The sequence below is a fragment of the Pavona decussata genome, unplaced genomic scaffold (assembly GCF_977016875.1).
Source record: "Pavona decussata unplaced genomic scaffold, jaPavDecu1.1 SCAFFOLD_236, whole genome shotgun sequence".
NCBI lineage: Eukaryota > Metazoa > Cnidaria > Anthozoa > Scleractinia > Agariciidae > Pavona > Pavona decussata.
Window position 1 is genome coordinate 332,667 of NW_028145641.1, and position 23,298 is coordinate 355,964.

The window sequence follows — 23,298 nt, forward strand, 5'->3', positions numbered from 1 at the left end:
GCATGCCAAACATGAAAACCATCATCGCATCACATAAAAAAACAGATACTCTCAAATGTAGCAACAACCCCAAACCAAAATCATGACCCTAGCTGCTACTTCAGGAAGAAAGCAGAATGCCCACTTGATAGTAATAAATACATGTAGCTCCAAGCCAACGACGGTAACAACAACAGAATCGTATGTGGGACTGGCATCAAACTTTAAAGAAGACCAAAGAACGATACCGAAACCACGACACATTCTTCCGAAACGCCAACAGACGAAATGCAACGGAACTATCTGAACAATATATGGACCCTGAAGGACGCAAACAAAACATTTCTAATTAAATGGAAAGTACTCGAAAAGTGCAAACCCTATAATAACACTAACAAGAAATGTAACCTATGTCTTCTCGAAAAGTTTACTTTCGTAGAAAATATCTTAGTAGCCTGAACAAACGCAATGAATTACCAAGTTCAAGCCCCCCACAGAAATAGATATGTACTCAAAACCTCTCGAATGATGTAAAGTAACCGTTTTTATCATGGCACGTGAATTGTGTCACGCCACGAGCATTAGTATTTCATCGCCCAGCAAACGCTTGTGTTAAATCACCAGTTCGAATGATTTCACAAATCCATGCCCTCATATCAATAGATATGTACCAAAACCTCTTGTATAACGTAACGTAACCGTTTGTATCATGGCACATGAATTCTGTCACGGCACGTGGAATTGTATTTTATCGCCTAGCAGTTGCTTTAAATCACCAGTTTTTGATTACTTTATGTAGCCAGCTTTTGAATCTTTACGGTCATTCATTTAAGTTGCGTGATGAGAGTGGTCAGCTCCTGACCATATACCAAACAGAGCTGTAGCAATAAAACGATGAATCATGCACTTCTGAAGCCTGAACTTTTTTTTCCTGAGTGTATATCTCTATATCTATCCATTTTGGGGAGTTAGCAATGCTGGAAGTTATTACTGCTAAAAGATCGTAGGCTTACGCACCACACAGTCAAATATGGCTCGAGTATAAGCTGAAAACAGCTTCTGGTTATCCTTTGATATTCCTTCGTTCAACCTCAAAGGGTTGGTATGAATTTAAAAATAATGCTGGTGTGAAAATTTTATAACACCAGGCCCCAGTTGTTCAAAGAGCGGATAACTTTATATACTGGATAGGTCGCTATCTGGTCGATGAAATGTGTGCAAGATTTTCTCGATTGCCCCGTAATTTGTGAATAGAGTAGAAGCATATAATGTCAAAGTAAAGTATGGGATTGAGTGGAAAACTTGCCAAAAGCATTGGTTGGAGCACATCTGCACCGCTGGATAGTGACTTATCCAGTGGATAAAGTTATCCGCTCTTTGAACAACTGGGGTCAGAGCTGTGTGATCGGTATGACATACATAGTCTACTTTATTTTCAGCCATGTTTCTGGGGAGTTGCAGAGTTTGTTGCAGTTAACTTAAGTTAGTTACTATCATGGAACTCTAGATAACTACCAATTTATAATTAATAAGTTCTAAGGTATGGCATGTAACTTGCTTGAGAGGGGTTTATGTGGTGAGGGAGAGAAAGATGGTAAATGAATTAATGAGTATTTTTTCTTTATTTTATTTCCGCATTTCACTAGCATCATAGATCACTGAAGCAAAATCTGAGTTTTCTACCGTACACTAGTTGTACTTATAAACTTATTGACACTTCACAACATTTCCTTTTCAGATCCTTCTAAAATAACTCAAATCTCTGATCCCCTGACAGTCAATGAGACAGATCAAGTGAATCTACAGTGCACAGCTGATGGTAATCCAGCACCAAGCATCACCTGGACAAGACTTTCTGATAACAGTACTGTCAACGAGTCATTCATCATCACTGGTAAAGAAGATGAAGGAACCTACATCTGTACTGCTGATAATGGTGTTGGAAGTCCTGCTTATGCATCAGTTAATATCACTGTACAACGTGAGTGAGTTAAGCGTGGCAAGATATTGTATTTACCAATTTAATGTACATGTAACAGTGTTCACTGCTGCCAGTCACTTTAATTTGTGAAATAGAATTCACTCTTTAAGGTTCCTCAGTCAGAATAGCCTGAGCAAAATACGTTTTAAGATTGTGGGTGAACAAGTTGGGAGCAGGGATTTGTGCAGTGGTTCACGAGAGAACTTGCCTCCCTCCAATGTGGCCCACGTTTGGGTTCTTTTGTTGGGCAATACTTCAATTTAGGCTTGTTCTGATGTGGTTACCATGGTAACAGGGCTGTTCTACCAAAAAAAGAGACAAATTTCAGATTTTGCAAATGATTTATTATCTCACAAACTTAGTCGGTGATGTACTGTTTTTATTTTTCTTTGACCTTGGCAAACCAAATTTCCTTCACAGGGCAGCAAGCCTGGCAAACAAGATTAGGACGGTGGTCCTCACTGTGCACAGCACTTTAAAATTAATCTCATTCCTTTTCTACCATTTTTATTGCTTGCTGGAAACTCCCCAAATTCTTTAACTCCTCTCAGCCTGTCAATAGGACAAGAAGTTATCCCGTAGCATGATGCTGGATCAAAAAAGATAATTGTAACGATACTGAACAGTGTTCGGCACAAAATCTTGCCGGCTTGCCCGGGGCAAGTAAAGTGATGCAGTGGGCAAGTAAAAGTCCGGTAAAACTTGCCTGATCGGACAACCAGATGTTTTGTTCCTCTTGATCAAGAAATTAAGACAAGAAACTCTTTACGTAAGCTTGGGACATTTCATAAACGTAGATTGAAAGACAAAACAAAAAACATAAATTTGAACAAGATACATGTACAACCAAAAGAACACGATCACGAACCATTGTCCATGAAACTATTGTATTCTTCGTGGCCGCCATGTTTTCAGTCACGCATAAGGAATGTTGGTAGGTTTCAAAATTATGGCCAGCTTCCATGCAATCAAATGTATGCCTCGTTGCTCGGGTGTTGGAAAATTGTCATAAATTTGTTATTGGTCTATTTCAATTTAGCCTCCCACGCAGACGTTCTTAAGGGTTCGCCACGCGTTCCTGCCCCACGAACGTCTGCTGAAACGAACAGCCACTTCCGTTCGTCGGCAAATTGCCTTTGTCTGAACAGACCAATCAGCATTGACTCATTATGACAAGTAAAGCCAATCACATACTGCGAAACAACGGAAATCATCACCCGTGGAGATATTTTCGCTTCTGGACGTGCCATGATGAGCTTAGGTGAAGAAAAAAATGTATGCTAATGAGCTTACGGTGAGTTGAAATCACCAATGGCTTATCATTAACTGCAACAAGAGAAACCGTTTTGCACCTTTGCGTGTTATAATTCATGGTCAGAATGGTCTTTTTTCACACGTGTGGAGTTCCAGCAGTCATGCAGAGAGAAACAAAATCCCAGACATCGTGGTTTGTGCAGATTGAACGCGCGAAGAATGCTTTCGTTTTCATCCATGCGAACCGTAACCAGTAACGAAGGTTCTTACGCTTTTTGTAAGACATGGTTCTTTTGCTTGAATAGTAACTCCAGGGCACAGACTTAATATAATATGAACCACTCAAACTAGGCAACTGGGCGATTTAGCAGTTTTAAAAGAACATCGAATCAAAGAACAAACGCAAACAATTCCTGCCAAAAGCAGTAGAATCGCGGCACAGAGTTTGGGACATTCATTTACTGCACAAAATGTAACAATATTTATTGTAAGACAAGCCGCGCTAGACACTGTTTTTGTGAACGTTTTAATCACATTAAACAAAATTCGGAGTCTTTTTTCCACAAAAGAAAAAAGAAAGAAAAGTGATACAATTGTACATTGATGATACAAAGCAAGTGATCGTCTCCGCGTGTTGCATTCGGACGTCCCTAAAATGGAAGAAAAAAGGAATAGTTGATAAACTGGAGTGCGAGGTTGATATTCCTCTCATAAAGAGTTATAAAGAATTGGGACTACAAAGCTGTGTTACTGTATACTACATTTGTACTCGACAGAGCAGCTATGCGCAACGCAGAAGCAAAATACTTACAAAGCAGAATATTACAGTAAGCTAGATCAATATCCTGCCCGGCAGATAACAACAGCTCACTGAAAAGAAAGCTGACTACCCAAGTAGAGCAGAATTGGTTATTGCGATATTTATTAGTGGAAGCAGAGCATTCTGCTCGATAAGCTAAAGCAGAACCTAAGTTAGTGTTCATAGTGTGAGGTTAGCCGGTTAATGTTCTGCTCGACAGATAACAACAGCTTAATAAAGAACTGACTACCCAAGTAAAGCAGTTTGCTCGACAGATAACAACAGTTCTGGGAAGAACTGACTACCCAAGTAAAGCAGTCTGCCCGACAGATAACAACAGTTCAATAAAAACTGACTACCCAAGTAAAGCAGAACAGGATTAATATCGCGCGGTGATGATTGAATTAATGTGGCGCGCGGTAGATGAAAACAGTGCAGTAAATAAATGACTAAGAGCCAAGCTATGCAATACAATAAGTTCAAAAAACAGAATCTTAAAATTGATATAGCCTATTTATAAATTTCACTACTCACCAATGCCTTGCTTTGCTTTCATATGATCGTGAATCCATGACGAATACGCGCGAGTTTCCCAACCTCGATCAGTTTCCTGCCATAATAACAAAGATTCAACAAGACTTCGACTCTCGGCAATGGTCTGAGGAGGTACATCCTTCCAAAATATCGTTCTAATTCCTAAACGTATACGTTGCTTTTCGAGATTTCAATCCTATGATACTTGCGTTAAATGCTGAGAGGAAATTTGTTAGCCAAATTCAAAGACAGAGAAAGCTGGGACAATTCACACTAATACAACTCAATTTCAGAAGTACATTATTTTATCGAAGCTGGCGTCGATTTATCTGAGCATCGCATTCTCAGGTAGAGAAAATAAGAACGAATGACCCAAGAACTATTTTCCTTGGCTTTATGGTAGGTACAACTTACCAGGTCGAATATGCATGTGTAAAGGTCAATCCTCGAGCAGAGGAAGTGGTCTGCTGTTATTCAATAAATTAAATTGCTGCCCGCCGCAATTATCAATAAATACAAATAATTCCATTCCTTTGTGACAGTCTGGGCTAGGAAATGTTATGAAAATGAAGGAAAACCAATGGCAAAATCGGCAGTTGACCGTGGAAAATATATCATACAATACCACTCCGGAAAACACTGCGCGTCGCAAGCCACGAGTTTGTCTCGAAAGCACAAGATGAAACTGCGTGACTATAATACACTGTGGCTGTTTCATGTAACATTTCCAGGCATACGATGACACATCGCGTACAATATTAAGAGGACCCCTGGGTGGAATTTTTTTCCTGCTCAAAGCTGCTCATGATACGATTGAAATTTTTCCTTCCACAGCACCCTGCATTTTCTTCAGTGATTTCACTGAGAGAAGCGGCATGAATTCCAAGATTTGCCAGTTTGTCTACCTGGTCTTTCATAAGATTTACAAGCGGTGAAACCACAACAACAATCAGTGACCAGCAGCTTCAAGAATTGAATTGTAAACAAACGATAGAGCTTGATAATAAGTGACTTTCCATAACCAGTTGGAAGGTTTACGAACACATTAGTTTTCTTCTGCGCAAATTGCACTATGACTTGACTCTTTGATACGCATTCAACTCCCTTATACCAAACGTTTGGCACACATGACCAAAAACCCCGGGCCAAAAACCACATTAAGGTCCGCCATCCTGTCTCGGGTAATATTTTTAATATCAAACACGAGTTTACCCAAAGTTGGGAAACGTTTCCTGATTGGTCTGCAGTCGACGAACGGAAGTGGCTGTTCGTTTCAGCAGACGTTCGTGGGGCAGGAACGCGTGACGAACCCCTAAGAATGTCTGCATGGGAGGCTAATTTCAATTTGGATTTTCACAAAAAAGCAAAAGTAAAATGTGCAGTTCCAGAAAATATCCATACCCCCCCACCATGGAAGGTTTTTTATTTTAACCCCCCACCCCCTCAGAATTTCTGTTCCAGAGGGTTTATGATGACCCCCGCCTCCTCACCCCCCGGAATTTTCCGGGTTTTTAAAACGCTCCTCCCTGTACCCCTCAGAAGTTCAAAATCCATTTAGACTAAAAATTGATGACTCACACTATTACGATCAATTTTTGTATTATTGAAGCAACGTCGACTACTCTAGTTTAGCTATTTAGAACACTTTGCTATTTTACTTGTTACAGTCGAACCTGTATTAAGCGGTCATCCTCGGGGAATGGCTAAGTGACCGCTTAATACAGGTTGTGAAAAATACAGGTCAGAACACGGCGAAAATGCCATTTTATATTACGTAGTTTAATTAACAGCTTATGCATAAAAGCGCTCAAAAATCGCTTACTCGGTTAAAAGTAACTGCAACAATAACATGGTTTGAGAAAAATAGAACATAGAAAGGGAGTAACAAAACATTAACGTCAAGTTGATGCAGCCGGTATTACAGCCGGTCGTTAGAAAAAGACATACTCCTAATCTTTCGAGTTTTGTCTTTTAAACCTATTTGTCTTAAAGTGCCCATAACGGAATTTTTTTTATTTTCTCATCTGAATCTTTACATTACGCGAAGAATGTCCGCGAAAAATTTTTTGATTTGCATGAAACGCGAATTTTTGATGAATTTTACAAATCTTTAAAATCCTATTTTATTGCGGTCCACCCGCCCCGCTGATGAGAATGCCGACGGGCTCACAATAGGGCCACGTGACATGGTCTGTGACTTACATTCAGGAACTCTCACGTCTATGCACTCACTTGACCTTCAGTAAAGTACATTCGCGGCAGAAAGAAAATCGTCAGATTCACCGGTAGGAAGGAAAAACTTAGCTCCAAATAAGTATATTCCATGGCAGGAAACTTAGCTGACACGGAAAGTGAGCAAACCGCTGAAGAAAGCAGCTAGGACGAATTTGAAAGCGTCGAAGTCGAGGCGATAGATGGCGTCCGCGAAACAAGTAATACGTGTGAAGATGATGATACACTCGAACCGTACACGGACGAGCCGATAGCAGACGAAGAATGGCTAAAAAGATATTGCAAGGAACAAGAGGAGAAGCGACGTCTTGAGGAAGATTTAACGAAACGCTTGGAGAATGGAGTGCGTGTTAGTGGATGGTAAAGTTCTCACCTTGCATTTTGCATACGTGCTCTTATCATCTGTCAAAACTATGGCCAAGTACTCACATACATTCGAACGAATTGTTTTCCATGTAGATGTACTTGTGGTAACTGTAGCCGTGATCTGCTAGCAAATATCAGTGCGTGCTACTGCTGCAAGGAACTCGAAGGGAAGCGCTGATTAGCGACATTGTTCTTGCGGAACTACAGGAAGGACACATGTTGAACTGTGATAATAAAATAGCTTGTCTCATTCTCTGAAATTTCGGCCGTAAATTTAATTGTAGGATGGAAGTTGTTAGCTTGTCCAATGAACAGGTTAATTTCCTTTTTGTCACTGTCCCACAGTTTACGAAATCCATTGTATCTTTTAGGCGCATACGTCTTGCGAAATGTTCGAAGTCTAACAAGAGTTGGCGTCTAATGTAATTCGTGTCTGTCACCGGTGTCCGGACAAATTTGTGCCCTTTAGAAATAACACTAACAGGCTGTCGCTAAGCTGTTTGTTTGAAAAATTCTGTATGAATTTCTCGTGTTTTTCCCTTTGTGTCTCGATCCGTTTTTTAGCCAATTTTAATTACTGCGCTCTCTGCGCTTGTTATTTGTTTTGTGCCCTTTTTTTATTTTGAACCCCCGTTGTGGTGGTTAGGTTTTCGCTGTTATACTTTTCAACATTTTTATTGTTTGCAGAATTCTGCAACACGTGTGTACAATATTTGTTTGAGCTCGTTGAATTCTTGCTGCAGTTTATCTACCTTATCTACATCGTGGTTTACAATGTTTTCTGTGTTCGCCGAGTGCGACTGTTCTCGCATCGATCCATTTACATCAGTGGTAGCATTTGTGCTAGTATTTTTTGAGAGCTTGGTCTCAACGAAACTTCGCGGATCTCACGATCTATGAGAATATATACCAAAACAATTACGCCATATGTTATAAAACTTGTGACTGAGTTAACAGTGAGGTCAAACTATAAACCTCAGAAGGTTACAACGCTTAGAATGTCACAAGCGGGTGTGAATATTCAGTATCGAAAGCTTACCATTCGCTTTTCCCTGCTCCTCTTCGAAGGTGGCTCTTGGTCTTCGTCTTCCTTTCGCTTAGCTGTTTTAAAGGATAAACACAAACGTGATGTCATCCTACTTCAGTTCACGTTTTAAGTTTAAACCTGAATTCATCAGCCTTGTGAAATCCTCGTCATTGAAGTGCATCGAGCACAAGGACGAGGTCTTTCCAGGCGTGCGTCCACATCTTCCTCCGCTCCAGCATAAAATCGATCCATTTCTTTCGCCTCCTCAGTCTTTGCGGGCATGTGGTGCCAAAGAAAGGAATCCTGTGCATGCTTATTCCATTCGCTTCGTCTTTGATGTTTCCACATCTCGCTGCAACACATCTTTCCGGCATTTTCGAGAAATGTGCAGAAATACCGCGACTTGTTTTCAGTGAGATCCAGAGAAAGGCTGAAGTCATGTGTTCCTGAATCTACGTCACAGCTCTTGCTAAACCGAGAGGAGACTAATGCGAATGGTGGGCCAAAATGGCGGCAAATTTGAACATCTTATAAAATTCATAAAAAATTCGCGTTTTATGCAAATCGAAAAATTTTTTCACTGAAGTTCTTAGGGTGATGTTTAGATTCAGATAAGAAAATAAAAATTCCGATATGGGCACTTTAAGAAGAAAAATAATTAGATATCAATGTCTGTTGTTTAGGTTTGCGTAGTTTAACATCGCTAGGTATGTAATTCACTTTCCTTAACGCCAGAGAAAGTTCCTGGTGTCCGTTAAACTGGGATGACTTCTCGTGCAACTGGCTTAAACAGAAATTAATGAAAGAAGAATATTCGATCTGCAATGATGACAAGACTTTTGACCTCAAGGCATAAACAGTAATGTTCGAGTAATGTATTCGGCGATTTAATGATTTGTGAAAATAAACAAGGAAATCAATTACCTGGTGTGCTATTTGTACTTGTATGAACTAGTGTAGTATTTGAGTGGTTTCCTTTTACAAAGTGGCCGTTTAATACGGGTCAAGACAATAGAAACAGCTCGTCAGGACTTAGCAAAGGGTGACGCGACCGCTTGATAGAGGTGACTGCTTAAGAGTAAATTACAGTAATTGAGGGAAGTAATTTTCGGGACTTTGACAACTGACCGCTTAATAGAGGGTGACCGCTTAATATAGGGCCGCTAAATACAGGTTCGACTGTAATACTTTTGCTAAAATTATATCCAGAAAAATTGGGAAAAAATCTAAAATGGTCGATCTTTTACATCAATAAAACACGACTTAATTCTTTGTTGTTGCCTAGTTTACGTTTCTAACTTTCTCAAGCGCTGAAGAAATTATTTCAACGTTTATCCAAAGTTGGGCTACAAATCATGACCTTCACTTTGCCATGCAAAATTCTTCTGTGTCGTCTTTGAAACAAACTACGGTACGCTGTGAGTTCATGGCCCGTGTAACAAAAATTACTATTTGTCAGGACTCCAGTTTTTTATTTCAATAGCTTTAATAGTCCCATAGTAGTTATAAAAAGGGGGAGCAAATTCAACCCACTCCCCCTGGGTCAGGTCCAGAAGATGAAAAACAACCTACTGTAGTCTAGAGGGTTGAATTAACATAATTATTGCAAAAGCTGTGTGAGTTCCTGTTAGTATTTATTATTAATTTTAAGCGTTTGAAGGCTAAGGTAGTTATGGGGCATGTCTTACAAAACTGAACAAGTGGAACATTAATTGTTTTTTTTCTCCTTAAAAATGTAGAGTATCATCCAATAAACACCAACTTGACAACAGATGAGAATGACAACACTGTTGACTTGAACACAAACTTCACCCTGACTTGCAGTGCACAGGCCAACCCACCTGCAAACTATAGATTGTACAGAGAGAGGGAAAGCTTGATTAACACCACAACTGGCCAAACTTTTGTGACCTATACAACTTCTATTGATGAGAGAATAGCTCAGGTGAACTACAGTTGTACTCCATTCAATTATTATGGTGATGGAGAAGCAGAAGTGATCCCTGTGATAGTGTTCTGTAAGTATGCCACTTTATGAAAATATTATTAGTATTAAGATATTTATTATGAAAGGCGTTTGACATTGTGGTTTGAAATGATAGCTGAGTTTTATCGTTTGTCACACGATTGAGTCATGTGCATAGATGTGGATTGTGACGTTTCGACCGCTATACTGCTGGTCAGGGAGGAAATAAGGCCCTACCCATGATGCTTAGCGTCAAAAATGCTCCCCTCAATGATGCCTCGTAGAGAAATCGTTGTGGTTCGCACGTAAAATCACCGTTTTTCATCTGGATTTATCTTGTTCACGGAAGTTGATTTCGGTAAGTTTTTCCCTGATTTTTGTATTTTGTCATTTCCACTACTTATTGATGAGGAATTGAAGGAATAATGATTGTGCTGTATTATTTTTCTAGGGCTTTGTTTGTGGGCAGCATGCCGTGAAGACGCCATTGTTTGTCTATGATCGTTTCACAAAGGTATGCGAAAATCGTTTTCTTCAATAATATATGGAATACATTTGCCCATTGAAGAGTTAAATCTTTGCTTTGAGGAGCACAGAACTAAAGTATTCGAAATGTACCCTAATGTACTCACGTTTTATTGGGGCAAATATCGACTGAAAATCCCTGAAAATATGGCGGGAATGGTTACTTTCACTGTGTCGCAAGGGCAAACTGCTTTCACTGCGTTATTCGCTGGACTTCGCCTTGTTGCATCATATAGTTCAAGCGGGTCGCTTTTTTTTTGTGACGCGAAATTTGGACTGTTTATTCTTGTTTTATTGCAATTTTCGTCCTGCTCTGAGCTGTTTTCGGTAGAAATGAGAAATATCGAGAAGCAATGTTTTGTTTATGTTCGTGCTTCTTCGTTCTAGATAATGGACGATTCCAGTTCGGGGAAAAGACATCACATAGAATGTGCGACAACACCTAATAAGCCAGAGAAGAAGTGATCAACGGTACATTGTACGTGTGATGCGTCCAGTAAAACCCTGTTGACTGAAAGGCCTCTATCAGAGGTAGGACACTGTACATGAACCAACATTTAATAACAATGAAGCTTATCCATTTATTATTGTCATCTGTAAATCCACTCTGATCTTTTAACAGATTAACAAGTACAATTCTTTATATACCCGTACGAAAATTTACAGCCTGTCACAGCGAGAATCCGGCCTGATTCTGACCATAAAGTCATTTTTGCGGCGTAAATTGAACGAGACAAAGCGAGACACCGGATTTGTCTCGCTACAGCAGTAGAACGAGACATTTGTCTTGCTATGTTCAGAGCGATAATATAGCCAGAAATTAGCGTGATCGAGCGAGACTGGTTTTACGTCGTTTACGCGGTGAACGTGACATTTGCTGGGCTGTGTTATGGCCGAGAATGGAACGATACATCAACGTGATAGTTAAAAAAATATTTACCTCCTCTGGGTTTGTAGACCATGAATTTTGCAATGCACGAACTGATGGGCGATAATATGGCTGGCTCTGAGCGTGTTCCAAATAAACATGACGAGAAACCAACGTTCGTGAAGATGATCGATTGGCATGTTTCGAGGATCTTTTACGAGTATTGATACGGCTATAAATTGTTTTTGGCGAAATACTTGACTCCGAGTGCAATTATTAGCTACACGAAATAAAATACAATAAAAAATTGGGGTAGATCGAATCACGCACTGCTGAAATAACAAACAATTCAAGCAAAGAGATAGATGATACCTATCGCATGATCAAGAACTCGACTTTCCTGATTGGCTGTTGTTTTGAAATCTTATCCCGTACGTTAGCGCCGGGCAGTTCAAGAAGGAAAGCTCTGCATTCAGACGTTTGACCGTTTAGCTCCATTTTCTTCAAAAATATTTTTGACTGTGTTAGTTTCCGAAGATATGGATGGAATTTTGTATGCTTACATATACTTTCACAGCGATAAACAGGTCAGTGTACCAAATTCTCGTTGTACCCTGGCTGGTGGATGAATTCTGATGAATTCAAAGAGCTTGGTAAAACTGGCGCATTCAAGAGAAGCAAACGGCTTTCCTCGGGATTCATTTATTCTCCATGTGCGTCCCAAACGTAAGTGTGATGATAAAATGATTGATATACTTTACCTGAATTCCCACTGGATGGAAAACGATCGATTCACGGCTATAAGAATGTACATGCATGTGGGGTTGTTCCGATGATGCTGTTTTCAGCGCGCGCATTTACGGTTAAACTTATTTTAGCCATGAATCATTACATGATTAGTGCGTGCTCAAATGAAGCTCAAACGGTCCTCAGTGAAGCTCAAACGGTGTTGATGAAAAGCTGACTAACACTATAGCAGCTCTAAATTATTTCTTCGTTTTCTACGTTGTTTTTCAGAATGCGTGATGTATTTCTGCAAACCAAAAGGACCGCCCCGCAACCAAAACAAATCAATTAAATCTTTAGGAATCAAGTTAGCTGTTCAAAACGAAAGTTTCTGGCGCAGCAAGGGAAACAGCAGGAAACAAACGGCACACCTTGAGCGACTCTTTTTTTTCTTTTGTAATATAAATATTTTGGAGGTAACAGAAAAAGGTTTACGTTTAATACCCAGCAAAATACCGCCCGCTAATTGTATACAAGGCGTTTCGCGGTTCAGGTATGTACTCGACAGATCGGAGTGAGCTAGAATGAGGTATTGTAAAATTATACTCGGTTTTTCTGTCATAATTTTAAAGTCACAATGGCACCAAGTAGGCTAAAATAGTTTTGTTTTTGAATAGCCTCTCGAATAGCCGTGTATTCGTTTCAATTTCCAGTTGTATCGAAGAGTCGCAAACAGAAAACATCGCGTGTAGAGTACACCGCCTTGATCAAAAGATAAACAATTTAACTCACATATGTCAGTTCACTTCGTAGTAAACATCCCACTAATTCTGATGTTTCAGTTACCTCAGGAAGTACTATTAAATGCAGAAACGTTTAATTTTGTTAAAATATATTGTAGCCATAATTTGTAGTCATTGCGTAGATTTATAATAAACGAGTTTTTGACGCGAAGTACGACAGGTAGTTAATGTGTACGTGCTATTTTTATTATCTGGTGTTGCATTACCTACATTATAATTTAGGCCATAATACAGCCCAACTCTAGCGAGACAAATTCAAGCTATAATTTCAGCGAAACATCAGCAATATTAATTAATACAAATGTCTCGCTCCATTCCCGTTCGTTTATCTTTCAAATTGTCACGCTCTTGCAAGCCTGATTAGTGTTTGGCTATGTCTCGCTCATTTGTCTTGGTGGATTCTCGCTCACGTATCGTTCAAAATGTCACGCTCTTGCAAGCCTGATTAGTGTTTGGCTATGTCTCGCTCATTTCTCAGGCCGGAATCTCGCTCGTGTCTCGCTCAGAATTTTCGTGCGGGTATCACTGTGTTTTGTTATGGATCAGGTCAATTTCTTGATGATCAAGTTTGTAATTTGAAACAATTGCTTAAATCGTGTCTCCTAAAATAAGACCTTGAAACATTTGTTTCGACTGTTTGAATTTTTCTCTTTCATTGCATTTCCTCTTCAGTATCAGAACTTTTCATAATAGTGATTATTTCAGTTTTTTATGACACAAACTTGACTTGGTTCTATTAACACATTTCAATAAACAAGGCATCATTAGGGACTCTAATTTAATTTGGCAGTGAACAAGGAGTAAATGAATTTTAACCTTCTCACACAAGTTATTTCTAGCTTAGTTCCAGTGGCCTTGAGCCAGAGGAGTGAATGGTTACCATCCTCAATACTATGATTGAGCATGACTGCTTTTTCATTGAGGAAATACTTGACAATAAGGTTTTGTTCCTCTTGTTTTTTGGTCTAGACCCATCAGTGGCATCAGAGGATTTTCCAGTGAAACTGGGATTGAGGTGACAACCAACATTGAGTGTCAAGAGTTTCGGCGTTGCCAAAATGTGGAGATTGGCTATGAAGAGAACCCCCGTGGTTCAGAAACTGATGATCTAGAATGCTTCTTTTGCATGTGCCACAGCTGGCTAGGCCTAATTTTTCACTGAAAGAGTTCAAATTCAAATGGAGAAAAATTGAGCGGTATGCACATGAAGACCAAAATTGAACTAATTGAAGTTATGTGCACTTGAGGAGACTAGAAATGATTTTCAAATTTGGAGCAGATGGCATAATGAAAAAAAAAAAAAACAATATTGTCCAATCATACTACCACATTGACAACTGAGTGCCTCCTTGTCTTTTGGTTCCAAAGCCACCAATAATCATAACTTTTCTCAGACAATATAAGAATTATTTGAAAATAGTTTGGTCAACAGCTGATAATCCTCCTTACACGAATACAAGTACAAATCTCAATGATGCTGCAAATGATAACCCTGCTAAAAATCCATACCGGCTTCATCGACTTGTGCGAAACACAAGAGAAGACAGCTCAATTTTCACTGCAGGAAGGTCATTCTTACCAGCAAGAGATAGAGTGTCAACCAGGCAAAGATTTCATCGATTTGACATTGATTTACCTCCTGTCATTTAATCAATCGGACAAGTTATACTAGTACTGCCTCCTCCACAGCCTTTTTTTGGAGATTTCTTGGGGATAAGATTTATTGGAAACGTCTATACCAATAGACTAGCCAGTAAGCTATGAACATCTCATTAATACAAAAATGAAATTAAGTCAGTCATTGAAGACTAAACATGACTTACCAAGGTGGTGAAAGGTTACCATAGTTACCTCCAATGTTCAAACTGGTTACCTGTATGTGACACCATGTGATATTGTGTAAATCTTGCGTAAGTTGAAATAAACATACTGTTTATGTACAGTCGAAAATGATATATCTTTATGGATTTCTTACTCTGATACGATATTTAATTGTATGTTTGAACATTCAGAGGAAACTAATTAACAGGAATTTACAGACTTGCCTTTTTCCTGTTTATGCGAGGCAAATGCAAAACCTTTCATATGAAAATGATTATTAGTCACTTGCAAATAAGAGTCATTTTCATAACAAAGGATTTGGACTTTGCCTTTCTTTGACACATGCAAATGGAACTCTGAATGGTCTATTGTGGAAGAAAAATGGTTCATCTGTTGAGTTGTTTGGACAGTTTATTTCCTTTACTCCAATGGTTTACTTTGTACAAAAAATGGTGGTTTCTAAACTGCCTCACAATTTTGCAAGCTGACATCATTTTCCTAATTTTATATAACAAATTCCAAACAACATTTTAAACAATTTATGGCTACAATGAGCATGGGGATCATTGATGGTTCACAAAAAGAGAATAATTAGACCCCCCCCCCCCCCCTGGAAAGTGCCAATCCTTTTGGACGAGTAGAAATTCACTAATAAATTCGCTAAGAATGAAATGTCCAACTCGGTATTATCATGACTGCCCTACTGAGTTATTGGAAATCCAAATCTACACAGGGCCAGTACAGGCAACGTTGTGGAGTGTGCCGTCCTCATTGATAGTTTACGATTCTATTTGTCATGTTGTACACGTAGTCAGTGTGCGAATAAATTTGTAACATGGATTCATCTATTTTACCAATCGTCAGTAATTGAGGGCACGTTTATCGATCAACTACCAATATTGATTGACTATACTTGGTGCAACTTTGCTGGGAGTTTGATGTGATTTCCCCCTTACCCTACATTAACAATGTAAAGAACTTCCACACTGCTGGCAATGGGCAGAGGAAAGTATATTTTTATGGCCTGATTACATGAACCAGGCTGGCTTGGTTTGCTGGGATCTCAGCACATGAGAACCTACTCGTCCCGGATAGCCAGGTTCTCAGTACCCGTGCTAGACTGGCTCATGTAAATCACGACTCAGGACCTAAATGTCATCATTATACTGGTTATCACGAGGCAACCATTTACAAGTCTTGGTGACTAATACTGATGCTGCGTAGACCCGAGTAGCAGCGTCTGACATTAGAGCCCAGCATTGAATGTTTTTGAATTTGATAATTTTTACTTCATTGTTTCTAATAGCCACAGTAAACTTTCGCACTTGTTCCTTTGGGATATATCCATTCCTACGTGTATCCCACTGATCATTGACTTTGGCTTGAATAATGAGTGCATTTTTGTCCCTCACATTATCAGTTTCGGGCAGGGCTCTCAGTTCAATTTCCTCTTTACTGCAGAGTTTATCTCGGCACTTCATAAGAGTGCTCTGGCAGTCTTCGTGCCAAGAACTGCCACGTAATCCGACATACTCTGTAAACACTGGAACTGAATCCTCTTCCTTGTCACCCTGCTCGTCGTCTAGCTCAGCTACATCATTTTCTTCTTGTTCTTCACGGCCTTGTTCCTTATCTGAATGCTCCGATCCGTCCTCTGATGATCCGTCTTCGTACACACTGTCAATATCAGGCCTAACTGAATTTATGAGGACACTTCCTAGAGCAGGAAATTTACACTGGCATGTCGTAAATTCGAGCCACGGCCAGCAATCGGCAAGGGGATCTTCCGCCGAAGAATTTTCCAACTCATCCATCGATTTTGGTTGAGGAAATCTTGTGGGGGCGCTTGTGGAGGACACAATGTCGAAATCGACGATAAATGAAATTTTTCTTTCAGTAGATTCCTATTGAAGAGTCGGGAGAACAAGCAAATTATTATAGGTGCAATAACTTTGATTAAAATTAAAGCTTAGTGGTGAAACGATTGAAGAATATGTAGAACAAACGCAAGCGACATTACAGTACGAATCGAACTGTGGCGGTACAGGTAAATGGCGTAAATGTACGTATAAGATAAAGGAAATATTATTACTTACCGTGAAATAACAGGATGATTTCACATTCAGAAGTACTGGACTTCGAGCAGCCGACAGTTTCCCTTCAGACTCCGCGCTCCACACAAAACAACAAATGCATCGAACAGCAAGCTTGCTCGGAAAACTAACATGTGGCTTGCCCAAGTACTTATAAGATTTCCATACAAAGGAAAATTGTAATTGGTACAAATTTCTTGGTCCTCTCATCGATACAGTGAAGATAAACTAGCTTGTTTACTTCAAAAGGACAGTCGGAGCGCTCGACAATGCGTACTGCATTCATTGTGTTTGAGTCGAAATGTGAGATCACGTGAGCAACGACCAGCGATAATATAGTTGGATGCAATGCATCATGGGAATGGCCTTACTTCCTCCCTGACTGCTGGTCTTCCTCAGGTGATTAGTGCTGTCAATAAGTTTTGAAGTAGACGTCCCCACTGGGAAAGTAGGCGGCAGCCTACTTTTCGAGTGCCGAAGGCGCGAGCTTCCTAGGGGGGCGTGGGGGCACCCCCCCCCCCCCCCCCAGAAAAAAATGTTTGAAATTTAGATGCTTGGAAATGCTATTTTCAATGTTTTCCAGATAGTATTTGGGCCTTAAGAACAATCAAAATTAAGACTATACTAACCATATTCTATATTTAATACAACCGTTCTTTTCCTCAAAATCTCAATCACTGGCTTTAAAAAATAATAGTGAAATGATAAATCTTCAAATGCTGATTCATGTTCCAAAAAAAAAAGTACATTCAGTGTCTCAAGTTCATGTTTTGGCACATGCAAAAGCCTGGGATCTAGTCCTGTGAAAATGTCCAAGGCGTTCCACAACCCTTCGATCACCTCGATCTGCTTCAACTTTTTATACTTCCACCAAAAGGTTAACACATTTAAAACTCCTGAAATGTGCCTTTACTTAGACTCAGACGTTTGAGCGGGATGTTTTACAATTATTTTTGCGGGATCTTTTCATTATTTTAAGCTGGTTTCTTGCTGGATACTGTTCTCTGAAAATGTCGCAGACGTTCCACGACCCCTTTCGATCAATTTCCATAGCGCATGGCAAAGGTAAACACATTTAAAACTCCTGAAATGTGCCTTTATTTCGACTCAGACGCAGGGCTCGAGACTAACGGTAGCCAACTAGCCACAGGCTAGTTGAAATGCAGTTTTGGACAGTGGGTTTTGGACTTTCACTAGCCAAAATGGCTAGTGAAAATTTGAGGCATTTTTATAGTGGAAAGAAACCGCAAAGTGAAATCGACTCTGAGAGAACAGAGCTAACAAATACTCTGTTGACAAATATGAAAGAATGTGGAAATACTGAAATACCAAAAAGCGAACGAACGGTAACTTTTTTCAGGCCTTTTCCGTAACGAGCGACAAGCGATAGAAAACTGTTTCTGCCAATAATTAGTTGCGTGTGAAAACACACACAACGTCACCACAGTGTTGATCAGCAATCGGGTTGCAATTTACATGAACAACGAGGTTGACTGGTCACGTACGCGAACACTTTCAGAAAAAGGATTTGTTATTGTGGAAGTTGAGGAGTTATGATTATGAAATCCATTTAATTCCTATGTGTGCTAATTATAATTAAAGTAAAGTTAAATTACCTTAACAAGGTCGTGTGAATCGACATTTTTGGAAGGAATGTTTGCTATTATAAATAAACAACACGCCCGACAAGCTAACAAAACCAGTGAAATGTAAATCGAACGAATTTGACAATTTGTCTTGAACAGAACTAAATATAAAAAAATAAATAAAAACTAGGTGATATTTCTTTCATCTTTTTTTGACATATCTATTTGTATACAGTCCGTCACATTGCTTTTATGCAAATGTTTGTTGGGAATACGCGCCCAAATGAACATGTTTGAATGCCTGCCGATTGAGAAAAGGCCGTCTTTAGTTTCTAAATACGGTTCAAAATTTTAAATGATTCTCCGATTCTGACTCATCGAAGCTTATTTCGGGCAACCTGAGATGCGTTCTTACTCAGGATGTGCAGTATATTCTTGACTTAACACATTACACATCATTTTCTCTGGCTTAACGGGATGACAATAAAAAACCTGACGAAGTCATGTCTACAAGTTTGCGACATTTTTTCCCTATCAACGTTGTATAATTTAAAAGTTAAAATGTCTACCCTTCCGCAATTCCCCCCATGTTTGAAAGTTCTGGCTAGTAGAAAATTGGTTTTGGCTAGTGAAATCAAGGTTGTCACTAGCCACTGGGCTAGTGAGAAAAAAAAATTAGTCTCGAGCCCTGTCAGACGTTTGAGGCGGATGTCGCACTATTATTTTTGTTGGATCTTTTCCTTATTTTAACTTTCTTACCAAAATTAACAGTAAAGTGAGACGAAAGTAGCCGGCCAAAGATTGGCCAGTAGCCGGCTGTTTTGGACTGCTACTGGCCCTTATTGACAGCACTGCGTCGGTGATGGTGTCGACTGTTACGCAATCAGTCAACACCATTGCCTGATGAAGACCAGCAGTATAGCTTTTTAAACATCACGATCTGGACACATCTATGGACATGGCTCAATCGTGAGACAGATGATTAAACTCAGCTATCACTTATTTAACAGATTTGTATCACACCTGCTGTACCTGTGCTTTTCATGAAATCTTTATTTACATGTACATGTATTCGAATTCATACATGTAAGTTGAAAAGGCCTGATATGTGTCCTCGGGCAAATCATTTTACAGCTGGGGTGGGTGCCAAAATAATTTATGAGCAGTGCCCCAGTGTGGGTGGTTTGTTGATTCATGGACGCTGGAGAAGTACTTGCTATTGTTGGCTTCTTTCGAATCACTACTCATTTATTTTGTCAAAACTCTTGCTTGTGGGCCAAGACTCCATCAACCAGAATGGGTCTGTGCATTGTATTGTTTTAATAGATTTAGACGTCCTCAGGATGAAAGGTTTTTACCAACAGCACAGAATATCATACAGTATTTCAAAATTTTCATGATTGCCTTGTTCCTCAAAATCATCAAATCAAATCATTATAAATATCAAATCGTTTATTTAAAAACCAACACTTGGCAGTCTACAGATTTTTCAATTTGAGTTTGCTGCTCTTTCTTGGAATAACAATTTATTGACATTTTGAAACACCTACAGGTCCTCAAGGTTCTGGTATTATTTGTACATGATAAAATATGTTAGAATTCAGAACAATCATTCTTCGTACCTGTATGCATTTTACATTATAGATGAACCATTTAACACAAGGCTCACTACTACTCCAAGTAACACTACAGTGCTACGTGGCTCTACTGTGTCTCTGAACTGTAGTACAGATGCCAATCCAGATGCCCATGTGTATCAGTTCTACTTTAACAACGACTCTATTGGTAACAGCAGCTCAGGTGTGTTTAATGTCACTGTTAACCAAAATGGAGTTTACACCTGTGTTCCTATCAACAAAGTCGGCTCGGGACGCAACACTACTGTTAGCATCACTGCTGTTGGTAAGTCATAACGGTGTACACATGTAGATAGCAATTTGAAGTATTGAAATTACTGTAAGTTACTGATAGTTATTATGAATTGACACAATGCTATTGTTAGCATCACTGCTGTTGGTTCAGTGACAGTCATTACAGTGTATACATGTAGATAGCAATTTAAAATAACAATTTTGCTAGGTTGAAATTACATGTACTGTAAGTTACTGACATTAATGTCAGGTGAGGGCATAGTCAGATGGAGTTTTGACAGATTCAAGTTGTAGTTCAAGAGCTCAACTTAAATTCTTAGCCTATTATGGAATCAAAAACATAGTGTTAAGGAAATTAAATTCATCTCCAATATACACTGTATGAGCTCAGGAACTGGTGTATAAGAGGTCGGTGTGGAGCCCACATGTAAGCCAAGTAATGCTGTAGTGTAATGGGAGGTATCCATGGCAACCTTGTGGCTGGAAACCACTCTTCAAAGCAGTCAACCCTGCAGGCATCATCACACATGGTGCCTGGTGCCTGGTACCCAAGACATGTATTTTGAACAATTATGTGCAAATAAATAAATAAATACCGGTGAATAAATGATTAATATATTAATTATTTAGTTAATTAATTAAGAAATGAGGTATTGAGTGGTGAGCAACTGCAGTGATATGCAATTGGCCTGCAGTATATTCAAGAGCAAATGATCTGCAATGATCAACTAGAAAGCAATGCAAAAACGTGAAGCAAACCATGTATTTGCCCTGCTAAATCCTTGGGTCATGAAGCACAATGGGAAATAGTGTTAGCCCTCATTGCCTCAAGTTTAATTTTGCCTACTTTTCAATTTATTTCTACATGTAATAATACTAGCCTGTCTTTTTTGTGGGTCAGCAAATACCATGTTACAGCATGTGATTTCTAAATTTCAGTTTAAGTTTCAATTTAAGTTTAATGTTAAAAGTGACTTTTAAATTGCTTTAATTTGCAGTTGCTCCATCAGTAGAAATCAATGCAACAACAAGCACTGTAGTGGAGGGAAACAGCATATCATTGTATTGTAATAAATCTGGCAAACCTGACCCTGTCATAACATGGACAAGACTTGGGGGTTCTGAGGTTGTGTCCAACACCTCATTACTTACAGTTGCAAATGTGCGCAGACCCGGGAACCCTGATAACTTGATCCAATATCAGTGTACAGCCAGTAATGGAGTGGAGAACCCTGCGATAGCTGTTGCAAATGTTACAGTTCACTGTAAGTCTGATATTTGTTTGTATGGCCAAGTTTTAAATTTCTTTTCAATACTCTGTTTAAAAAATGTCTGGCATAGAGGCTAAAATAACAATGTTCAGAATCTTTGAAATGGTATTATTTTGTTCCTTATTGAGACTTAGTTCCTGCAACTGGGAGTAAAAGAGTTTGCTGTTGGGAGGCTGACTGACCAAACATGTCCCCTGTGAGCAAAAGCCAACACTTTAAACTTTGCACCTGTAGTCAAGTGAGGCTAGCTCAAAAGGTTAAAGATTGTACTTAATTGTTTCATGTTGTGCTACTTGGTTGTTATTGAACATAAATCAAGTGAAAGTTTAAAAAAAAAGAAACATTTATCCAGTAAAACAACAAATGCAAAAGAAAATCTGTTACCTGGCTGACTCAATATTACATGTACTACAATGTAGCGTCATAGATCAATGCGTTTTATGAAAAATAAGACCAAAATGCTTATAAATAAAAGCTAGATATAGTTGTACACTGTAGTGAGGTGGTCTGTGGTTGCTTTACAAGTTACCAAGATACAGAATGATATACAATGTAATACTAAAGGTTATAATACTACAGTATTATGTGAACGTGTCAGCAGATTTTTTTTCCCTTCTTTTTACATTGCCAGTGATCTCATTGTAATCAACAGCTTTACTGGCCTACTGTTAATGAAGTGTTGATAAGCAGTTGTCAACCTGTTAACCTACAATATTATTGACCAAAAAGATTTGTGGGTAGCTGGTTAACCAATGAAGTTGTCTGAGTATTGAAAAAAAAAAAAGCTATTCCTCATGATATCCAATTTACAGTATTCTTAATTTATGAAACTTGCTTCTTATAAGGTTCCACAAAGATGGATCATTATCAATGTTGTTTCAGTAGTTATTTAGTATTCTTACCTTGACTTTGTTTAATCAGGTACAGTTACATACATGTAATCACAAATTTGTTTCTCAAACAAATGTTACTAACTGTTGCTACAAGCTACAGCTGTACCACCACCACTGTAAATCATTCTGTGGACAGTTCTGTTGACAGAAGAAATTCATTAGTGTCTAAGGGCGATTGCTTGGCTCTGCTGCCCGAGTGTAACTTTAATTCAACAAAACATAAGCGAGAGTTCACATAAAATAATGCTGTTGGTGGTCTGATGATGATGATGATGATGATGATGATGATGATGGTGGTGGTGGTGGTGATGGTGGTGATGATGATGGTGATAATGATGATGACAACCACAGTAATTAGTTATAATTTTTATGATAACCATGCCATTGTAAACATCACTGATAACAAAGGAGTGTTGTTTCATAAAAAGTGCAATGAATGAGCCTGTAAAATGTATAAATAACAATTACTGTCTTCATGAAATGATAACATTGAAAAACATTTAGTATTAAAATTGGTGTTTCTTTGCACTTCCTGAGAGCTAAAAAAGGAGTTCTTAGTCTTTACAATTACTATTGGAAGGATTACTTTGTTCTGTTTATGAATAGAAAGGCCCTTTTTTTTTTGAAGTTACAAGATGTGAATATATTATAATACTTTTTGGTATTACACTGTGCATGAAAACTAATGTTTCAAGATTTCACT

At 38.9% G+C, this 23,298-nt stretch overlaps 2 protein-coding genes across 2 annotated transcripts in view; one reads left to right on the top strand and one right to left on the bottom strand.

Moving 5' to 3' along the window:
• Positions 1-23,298, top strand: part of LOC146457894 (hemicentin-1-like) — a 51,151-nt gene that overhangs the window by 13,660 nt on the left and 14,193 nt on the right. The window contains exons 3-6 of the mRNA XM_085091398.1: positions 1,718-1,960; positions 9,912-10,190; positions 20,205-20,462; positions 21,430-21,696. Coding sequence (XP_084947524.1) covers positions 1,718-1,960; positions 9,912-10,190; positions 20,205-20,462; positions 21,430-21,696 — 1,047 coding nt within the window. The remainder of the gene's footprint in view (positions 1-1,717; positions 1,961-9,911; positions 10,191-20,204; positions 20,463-21,429; positions 21,697-23,298) is intronic.
• On the bottom strand, positions 15,837-17,342 carry LOC146457895 (uncharacterized). The gene is made up of 2 exons (XM_085091445.1): positions 16,978-17,342; positions 15,837-16,785 (listed from the first exon to the last, which is right to left on the bottom strand). The coding sequence occupies exons 1-2, from the start codon at positions 17,182-17,184 to the stop codon at positions 16,030-16,032; spliced, it is 963 nt and encodes a 320-aa protein (XP_084947571.1). The 5' UTR covers positions 17,185-17,342; the 3' UTR covers positions 15,837-16,029.